The sequence below is a fragment of the Hemibagrus wyckioides genome, linkage group LG12 (assembly GCF_019097595.1).
Source record: "Hemibagrus wyckioides isolate EC202008001 linkage group LG12, SWU_Hwy_1.0, whole genome shotgun sequence".
NCBI classification, from domain to species: Eukaryota; Metazoa; Chordata; class Actinopteri; order Siluriformes; family Bagridae; genus Hemibagrus; species Hemibagrus wyckioides.
Genome location: NC_080721.1, coordinates 6,165,848 through 6,176,049, shown reverse-complemented (window position 1 = coordinate 6,176,049; position 10,202 = coordinate 6,165,848). Strand labels below are relative to the sequence as shown.

At 39.6% G+C, this 10,202-nt stretch overlaps 1 protein-coding gene across 3 annotated transcripts in view; it reads right to left on the bottom strand.

Moving 5' to 3' along the window:
* spire1a (spire-type actin nucleation factor 1a) overlaps positions 1-10,202 on the bottom strand; it is a 44,067-nt gene that overhangs the window by 21,238 nt on the left and 12,627 nt on the right. For all 3 annotated transcript variants that reach the window (XM_058404786.1, XM_058404787.1, XM_058404788.1), the window contains exons 3-4: positions 5,445-5,681; positions 3,074-3,199 (exon numbers count right to left, since the gene is read on the bottom strand). In XM_058404786.1, the coding sequence (XP_058260769.1) occupies positions 3,074-3,199; positions 5,445-5,681 (363 nt within the window). The remainder of the gene's footprint in view (positions 1-3,073; positions 3,200-5,444; positions 5,682-10,202) is intronic.

Genomic DNA, 10,202 nt, shown 5'->3' with positions numbered 1-10,202 from the left:
TGGGTCTATCTGTCTATCTATGGGTCTATCTGTCTGTCTATGGAACAGTTGGTCGGTCTGTCTGTCTGTCTGTCTGTCTATCTATCTATCTATCTATCTATGGGTCTATCTATCTATCTATGGGTCTATCTATCTATCTATGGGTCTATCTATCTATCTATGGGTCTATCTGTCTATCTATGGGTCGGTCGGTCGGTCAGTCTGTCTGTCTGTCTATCTATCTATCTATCTATGGGTCTACATGTCTATCTATCGGTCTATTTGTCTGTCTATGGGTCTGTCTGTCTGTCTAAGGGCGTCTGCCAAATGCCAGAAATGTAGATGATGATGTTGATGATGAAAGACTACCTCCTTCAGGTAGTAACACAATACTGTTTAGACAGAAAATGAGAGCACACTTGATTAGGGTTTGATGCGCTTCCTGTCTGTCATTTTACAGACACTATAGAGACCACTGAAGATCCTGGACGAGAATCATTCAAATGTCAAACACCTAACCTAGAAAAAAAAAAATACTGCATGTATAAAAACATGCAGTAATTCACTCCTACCACGGACTCATGTTTCATCAGAAACACAGGATGAGCATTCTCCACATCACTCCCACTAAGGGGATTCTGGGATTTCACTGTGAATCAGGACTATTCTCTCACTCCGCCTCAGCTCACAGGAGAGTCCTGAGAGACCGAGAGCGCTGATTCACCGGCTTCACAGCTCTCCTATCAGTGTTTAGCAGCTCTGCTGTGTCTTTTCTTCTTTCTCTAAAGCCATGGCAGGAGATTCCATCTCAGCTACGTGTGCCTCTGGGCTGAGGGATGCATTCGTGACGCAACTGAGATGGGCTTTCTAGTTTAGCTGATGCAGTCGTAATATTCTGTGGAATGTCAGGGTTTGAAACGCACACTATGTGTATGGAATAAATAGCCACATTTTGTCTTGGCTAGTCATACACTAATCTCCTTACATGCTGGTTGTAAAATCTCTTATGGTTTACTTTAAAGGCGATGTTACATAATCAAAACCAGCGTGATTTCAACAAGTGTCCCTTACTACAACCTGTGGACATGTTACAGACAAATAACTTTTAAAAAGCAGCATTTGTATATGTCCCAGATCAGTAGAAGAACAATTTAATTTAAATTAATATCATTAAAATAATTCTTAACTTTGTATTAATGTAGAAAAATCGAGCTGGGCATTTTAACAATATCCTGATTAGAGTTTTTATCAGATTTTTTGAATACTGTGATATATTTTTATTCATTTTTTTATATATTTATAAATTGATTAGAGTGCAAGTTTCAGTGTTTATTTATTTTTTAGAAATTTTTAATGATTTTTTTAATATGTTATTGATTTTTTATTTTATTAAAACTGACTGGAATGTGGGTTTCGGTGTTAAATTTATGGATCTATTTTTAATAAATAAAACTATTTATTTATTTATTTTTCATTTTTGGCCAATCAAATTGTAAAACATGTTACTGAAAATGTAAAACTACTGTTTTTTTTTGATTGTAAGGTTTGTGAGGAAGATTGAACATTATACCCTGAGATGCATATTGTGTCTCGTATAAATTCTCTTTCAGAATGGTGAAAGGATATTTTCATCACATCGCCCCCACTCCTGCTTTAAATATTCCTTTCCATGAGTAATCCATCACAGGAGAAGTATTTCAGGGGTTTATTAACTGAACCCTGTTACCTGAACACGGTTCACCTGTACTAGATATCTGGAATGTGCCATGAGTCACATGACAAAAGACATGCTACAAGACATTAGCACCACAACACGTTTCTTAACGTGGCCTCAGAACTTGCTAGCACTTGTACATCATGTTCTGTGCAATACTGAGTCATTGCTAGGCCTCTCACCGCAGTAAGTACGCAGAGCTGCTAGGTAGTTTTAAAATAGCCGAGGTGACGCCCGGCACAGACAAACCCATGACGTGAGTGTGGATGGGAGCCTGCTGGGTGTCTGTGTAGGGTGTAGTCACGAGGACACATAATGGGCCAAACCCTCGACAAACAGCTGATGGAGTGGTGGAGGGAAATCCTCATGCTAATCCAGGCTGGAGATTTTTTAACCCTGGTTGGGATAGAGAGGTGATATTACACTAACCTGACTTACCTAGTGCTCATGAGGTACCTTCAAAGGCAAAATGCTAGATTGCTGTAATACAAGTGTTTCTATAGTAACAACTTTTATAGTGGACAGTCAACATAATCTAAACCTAATCATAAAAGGAATATTCAGCAAAATATACAAAGACTGATATGTCGAAGCTTTCAGCATGTCGATGTTTATGGAAGGAGTCTCCGTTGTCAGAGTTTTGTAACAGTCAGTAATTTTTGTCATTGTGGGAAAGTCCTCAGGGGGGAAGAAATAGTTTCTGGGTAACATAGCAAGCAACATTTTTTTGTACGATCACTTGCAAGAGAAAAAGAGGTTGCAGGCGGTAAACGACTGTGTACTGTAAATCACAACAGGAACAAATTTGTCTCCTGGACATTCCACAGAAAACCGCTAATAAAAATTTGAGCTCCGCGTAGAATAAACCAGCGTGGTCACATTATCCTTCATATTTTTAGGTTTTATTTCTTATGAAGAAACTGTATGGGTTTTCTTACCTCAGTTTAATTTTACTAAGGTAATTTTCTTTTAGTAATTTAACTTAAATATCCCTTTATATCACTTCCACTCACAAATACCCCCTTTTTTTGGCTAATGTAAATCTTTTACATAATTTCGATATTTCAAATATATCATGACCTCTTCTGTGTAGTCTTTGGAAATAGCGATCCTGACGTGACTCCAATGAGTCCCTCAAGTCCTCAAACATTCAAGAACTAACCTTTTAAAATCACTTACTGCCCTTCACTATAGGAAGGACCAAATCCCAGGTCTGTCCTTTAACCCTAGTCCTTTTTTAAACTTTGCATTCTTTCTAGCCACCTTGAGATGTGATGATTAAAGCCCAAACCTAGGATAGGGAGTAATTTTAGAAGGTACACATGAAGAAATGTGCCAGTTTGCAAACAGGAAACATGATGAGAGAATCTAAAGAATCACCTCTTTGGCATTCCTGATCTTTTCCAGGAAGGTCCGGAGCTCCTTGGTCTCGGCGTACAGCGCTCGGCACACGGCCTGGTAGTGACTGGAAGCATCGGATGAAGTCGGGAGGTGGGATTTGCACAGCTGAAGAGAGAAAAGCATTGATATGCTCAAATCTAGTGATGTATGAGGAGATCAAATGTTTGATGTAATAATGAACAGAGGTACGGAAAGTCAAGCAGGCTGTGTTTTTCTCTACAAATTCAGATTTAAATATATATGTATATAAAGCATTTACTACTTCTTACTATATAGTCTATATAGATTTTATAAAAGACTACAGATCATACACTATATTGCCAAAAGTTTTGGGACACCCCTCAAAATCATTGAATTCAGGTGTTGTTTTTCAAGGGTTGGGTTCGGCCCCTTAGTTCCAGTGAAAGGAACTCTTAATGTTTCAGCATACCAAGACTGTGAGCCAGACCTTCTCGTCCAATATCAGTGCCTGACCTCACAAATGCGATTCTAGAGGAATGGTCAAAAATTCCCATAAACACACTTCTAAACCTATTGGAAAGCCTTCCCAGAAGAGTCGAAGCTGTCCTAGCTGCAAAGGGCGGAACAACTCCATATTACATTCATGTGCATGTAAAGGCAGACGTCCCAGTTTTGACCTGACTTGCAGTCTCCACTCTAATTCTTCCCAAAGGTGTTTTATGGGGTTGAGGTCAGGACACGTCAAGTTTCTCCACACCAAACTCGCTTATGCATGTCTTTATGGACCTTGCTTTGTGCACTGGTGTGCAGTCATGTTGGATCCCCAAACTGTTCCCACAAAGTTGGGAGTATGAAATTGTCCAAAATATCTTGGTATGCTGAAGCATTAAGAGTTCCTTTCACTGGAAATAAGGGGCCGAGCCCATCTCCTGAATTCAGTTATTTGAAGGGTGTCCCAAAACTTTTGGCATTATAGTGTATGTGGACCCAATTTGGTTCTTCCTATGAAACATCATCTTATAGTGAAATCTATCCATTAATCTTGTAACTATGTACAATCTCTCACCACTATTTGTTCAGAACAAATAGAGTAACAACTTGTTCAATCTGTTCTCATGAAAATCCAACCCAAAGCCAAGCACTGGAGCATGATAAAGCATTAATGTGTTTTTTTTTTGTTTGTTTTCTTTTTTTAGAAAGAAAAAAAAAGAAAAGAAAAAGAAACAAACACCTCCAACTGGCTAAATTGCATTTTTGCACACACCTATCTCCGAGCTCCACCTTGTCCTGGAATGCAAGACATCTCTTTCCTCAAGAGATTGAGTATCAGGGAATTTGAACTGTCTGGAAACACCGGCATTTAAGAACATGGAAATGATCTTTAAACTCTCCATGCTTTTGAAATATGTTCATAAATATGCATCTATATGCAAGAACAAGTCATGGATGAGGAAACTAAAGCTTTCTTGCTTCCTTGTACACGATCCCACTGATCTTCATAGTACAAAAATGACTCAGTGCTCCACCTTTTTTCTCACTAACTTTTCTCCAGATTCACACATGTGAGTAAAAATAAATTCTAACCACACCCATGGGACATGTCTTTGTAATTTAACACATAAACACGTGTAATTTAGCGACTGTAAGACTAACGCCGTCTCCTGACGGTTGAGCCGGCTGTATAGCGATTAACTGAGATCATGTGTACACAGAGCTAAAAACGCAGTATACACAACATACTGTGTACATAAAACAACACACTTTCCCACCTTCGCTATGTGGTTTGGTTAGTGAACAGGTTCAGACACAGCTGGTGCTTGCGTACTATTAGAGTACAGAGTTGATTAAAGCGTGAGGGATCATAATGAAAGGCTGAGGAGAATAAAATGTTTGCATTAAACTGGAGAAAAATCGCATATGGTGTGAATAGGTTCTGCATACAGCATATGACACATTTGTTTCCTTATGATATGAAAGACGGTCACCAACATATCAGATAAAAATAAACTAGGACTGTAGTGAAATACAGGCTCCATCACACTAGGAAGTGAATAAATCTGAAACGCTTCAGCTAAACCTCAAATTCCTGTTCTTGGCTAGCTCCTCTGCTGTTGTAGCTAATCTGCTATGCATTTGGGCATATTATGCAGACTGAACAGAGTGGTCAGGTCTAAAAAATCTGATCATTCCCCTCTGACCTCTCTCTCTCTCTCTCAGCAACAAGGTGGCTCTAATAGAAGTGTATAAGGGAACTAAATGCATAAGCAGATCATAAATATTGTGGATTATTACGGAAAGTTGATGTAATACGAAACATCTGACCAGTATTAAACCATAAAGAGCTTCCCTCCCTCTCAATCATTTCAGCTCTGATTGAAACATCCTTTACCGTGATGATGTCTCTGTAGCCTCGCACACCCAAGACCTCAGTCTGCTCTTCCTCTCCTTCATCTTCCTCCTCGGTGGCTTCGTAGCCCTCGTCGGAGCAGGCGTCTACCTCTGTGATCGACATGTTGGTCATGAGGTCGATGAGCTGCTCGAGGGGAGGACTGAGCTCACGCTCTTCGTTTTCCTTCAGCCCATAGTCCAGAGCTTTGTAAATCATAATGCCCAGAGACTCGATCACCTGCAACACACACACACACACAGAATGAACAAAAAACTCCAGCAGAATGGATATACAGGAAGCGGGCAATGGGTTAAATAATCAGCTCACATAATGAGACTGAAACTTTATGGGCAATTCATATTTAATAGGCCACATCAATGCCCATGAGTGTGTGTTTATTTGGACACAAAGTTATCATGCGCCATCAAGTAGTCAGACTAACACGCTCCACGTACTAACATAATCAATTATCTTGAGGTTATTTTTGGTGTGGATGTAGTTACACTAAACATTTGATAAAACCCAAGCTCACACACACACACAGCAGAAAAGTAGTGCGACATTCCCTAGCAAAGAGCAATCAGTTCCGGGTAATGAAATTGTGCTCGAGAACAGGGCATGTAAGGTGAAGCAATGGATCGTGTCCAACTCGAAGGCAAGGGGAAAAAATCAGCCAAGTCCCAAACACTGGCCTGCTTAATGGTGCTTTTCTTAAACCCCGCTCTATCAGAGCTGACTGGTTCACTTCAGCACAGAACTTATCCGAAGTTGCGGTCCAATCTCGAAAACGTTAAAACCGGTCCATAGATTTGTGGGACGTTTTCCATATATAGCACTCAAGTGTGGATAAATCACTAGGAAAAAAGTTTTTGTGATGCGAGGGCAGAACAGAACAGAGCTCGGTTCTTGATAATTTTTTGTGAAATGCTAATCGTGGTTCAGTCCAAGCCTGTGTGCGTTATCACTGCTCATAAACAAAAGCCTGGGTGACTTTTTTGTTATTAAAGGGAGTAGCCGAACAGGAGGGGTAAGCAGGGAGTATGCCTACTGAACTGTGTGAGAAACTGACAATGTTGCGCATAGTACAGCTTCCTACGAACCATCTGAAGCAATGCTTTGTGCACAGCGTTGAAGTTAATCTCCCTCAGAACCATAATAAATACCGTCGGGTGATTTAGCATTGCATAATCTAATCCCGCTGATGGGACAGCTGAACCGACTACCGTATCGTCCGTCTACGTGCATGTTCTCGGCTTTGGGATTGATTTCTCATTATTGGCTGCTGTCCAGGGACTCGTTGATCTGATGAAGATGAACACGGCTCTCTTTTTAACCCTCTTGGTTAGAGAAGCAGGAATGCTGGTGTTGTGTTTGCGTAATTATTCACGAGCTCTTAAGCGCTGTAACCAAGCTATTAAGGCAAAGCTCCACTGTGAAACACACGAACGTTTACATGTTGCACTGTGCATAATGTTTCCGGGGCTAATTTGTTCATGCTTAAACTGTCATTTTGCTATTCCTGTGAGAAGTTAGTGGTTGTCAGGTGGCCAGGCAGGATTCTACACACAAAAAAAGCAACAGGGTCTCTTCTCACTCGACGTTTTTGAAAGGAAATCTAATGTAGAAGTCGTGAAGTCGGCAAATCAAAGGTACACTCAAAAGGTCCACAATGCAATGCACCAGTATGTGAGTCTTTTGGATGGTTTCAATTTGTGATGCAGTTTCCAGAGTTTACTATTTGAATGAATGAAATTACAAACACAGGATTCTTCTACTAAACTCCTACCAGTGAATGACATATGGAACGACTTTCTATGAGAGTACTGTACTCATGTTCAACACACATGAACGGAAGAGGGCTTTGGCTGGATATGTGTTTTGACAACACGTCTTAGTCCAAATCTGAGTAAAATTTGAGGTCATTTTAAAAAAATCTTCCGCATACCACAAAGTTTGCTCGATTTTGCGTTAAATTCCATGATCATCCTTGAGGAACTGAACAGCGATGACTAGTTTGAGAGTTTTCAAAGTGTCTGAATGAGACAACATGGCCGACTAAATGATTAAAGCACCGCTGCATCGATCTCTTTAGGTAGAGTTAAAGAAAGGGCTAAATCCTATAGGCACCAATATCGAATGGCATTGTAGGAAAATTTCACCCAGCGTGTCAGTATATAAATGTCAGAATTTCATTACAAAATAAATTTCGAACTCCAATTAAGATCGCACTGTAAAACGGATTTTCCTTTAACTACTAAATACCAAGGAGTCAAATAAGGAGACAAATTATTCTGGGTGTAGATGAATTAGAGAGCAAGAAACACGGCTGATCTATTCTGTCTCCATTATTTCCATCATTACAGCATTATCAATGCATCACTCTGATTACAAAACTGAACTCTAGCAATGATTAACTTGAATCAATTCCCCAACACATGTGACTGTTAAACTTAAACCTTATTCAAGCTCCAAGTCATTTGCAATTCAGAGACTCCAGATCTAATCAGCTTCACGTATCTGAATTTAAACCGACTTCACAGCTCCTGTTTTAGGATCTCGATGTGTGATGAGAAGTTGGAGGAGTCAGACGTGTCGTCAAATTTATTAACCTAACCTAACAGACGTGTAAAAGCTCCGGTCCATGCCTAGATCTGTGTTGTTGTTGCTGGGAAACCTAGCAGACGAGGCTGAAAAGTGGTAGTGAAGGTAATATAATAACATCTAGCCACCTAGTTAGCAAGTAAAGTGCATTAATTCAGACTTAGGGAAAGAAACATGATCGTTTTGTAACAAGATTTCAAACATCATAACGTAGTGTTTGTGCCATCGACACACAGAAGTCACTTGCTAACTTAAGGCCGTCTTTATTTCAGTGTAGCAGTGTTGTTGTTCCAGCATGAGAGTTGTGCAAGTGTTTCCACATACTGCATATATGCATGATCCTGATTCTGATCTGCTCTTTCTGAATTGTGAATGCTCAGCATGGACTAGAGTTCATCACATGTCAATAAAAGTAAATAAAAAGTAGGATTTCTTTTTCTTTTCTCTGGTTAAATCTAATTGTCCGCTAAGCTAAGACAGCGTGTGCGTGAAATCTTGCTTGTGACACAGCTTTTTCGTATACGAGATGCTGTTTGACCTGAAGGTTCAACTTATCTAGGTGCTGCAATAAAAATATCTCAATTTAAGATTAAGTTAGAAAATTAAAGTGGAGCAATGGCCTCACCAGCTGTGCTGTATTTATAGACCAGTGTCAGGGTCAGTGGGTAAATGATTCAGTGCTATGTAACGGAGAAAATTTTTCCATCACGCTTGTACGAGCTCTAAAGCAGCAGCGTTCTCTGTCCATCAGAAAACTGAAGCTTAGTCGATAGGGGATAAAAAGGATTTTGATCGAGTAAAACATATTTGTGATTAATTCACAGACAACGCTTAATACTTTGTGTTATCTGTGTCACGCACAGTGTCGTGTGGATTATAAAGTCCAGCCCTGTTCTGGTGCGCTCGAGAGTCGAGAGAGAAACCAAGCGAACCACAGACCATTACTTAAGAAAGAACACTCTGTCTCAGAGAACACATCAAAAAGAGCTGAAAGAAACTTCAATTATACAATTTTATTTCAGGGTCTTGTGACTCAGAAGTAAGTAGAGTCGAGAAAAGGAGAAATAAAAGTTGAGAGGCGATGTCTGAGGAGAACCGTGAAGAAACCAGATAAAAAAACTGCCTGAAAATGTACGTCATTTAAGACCTCAGAGTCAAGACAAAGTGCAAAAATACCAATGTGTTATCTTTAGGAGGAATGCTAGCAAGCATTATGTAGTGTAGTGTTTTGTGTGCGTGTGTGATTTTTTACTGTTGCGGTCACTATTTTCGGGACAGAATTTCTAGAATTGTTGCACAATGTGAGGAGAAAGATGGCTAATTAGTACTACTAATGAACTAGGCTGTGATGGTCATGTACATTCCCATGAACTGTTGTTTTTCGACTTTCAACACTTTCTCCCGAGGCCAAAACATGGAATTTGTACCTGTTTTTGTTGTGTCTGTGTTCAACATTGAATTTCTTTGTCATGTCACACTCTTAAGAATTTGTTGTTTTTCATAAGTATTTTGTGTGTTTTTATCTAGTCTTTCCATAGAAAAGTTCCAAAAAAACCCCCAAAATGGTTCATTTTTACCCACATGAAGGTGAGGGTGTTATCTACACCCACTAAAATTCTGTGTAAGGTTACAGAACAGAGGAAAAAACACACGTCTCACACTGAAAACCACCAGTGTGAGTGACTCATTTTATATCAGACTTGCAGCAATAAAATAATGCATTTGTTTATACTGATTGAAAATGTCCCACTTGTGGTAGAATGAAACACCAATGTACTAAACAGAATTTGGATTCTATCTCATTCTCATCCCCTCTCCATATTCAGGACAGACTCAAAGCATACAAGATTAAGCACCGTCTTTGCAGTGTCTACATAACACCAGGCCGTTTGATCCTAAGGAGATAAAAAAACAACTCAATCATCGAACTATCATCGATTAAGAAAAACTTCCTTGTTGAAGTGTAAGGAAAATAAATATTCTTAAATGTCACACAGACAGTAATGTAGTAAATGTATTCAGTCCTCAAAATGGCAGCAATTACAGTGAGGCATCACACAAGAGTCATAACCATATGAGCTGAAGTCTAGCTCCAGGCCACTAATCTTATTGGTATCATTATACTGAATATAAGCACAGCTGTGACAACCTACAGCG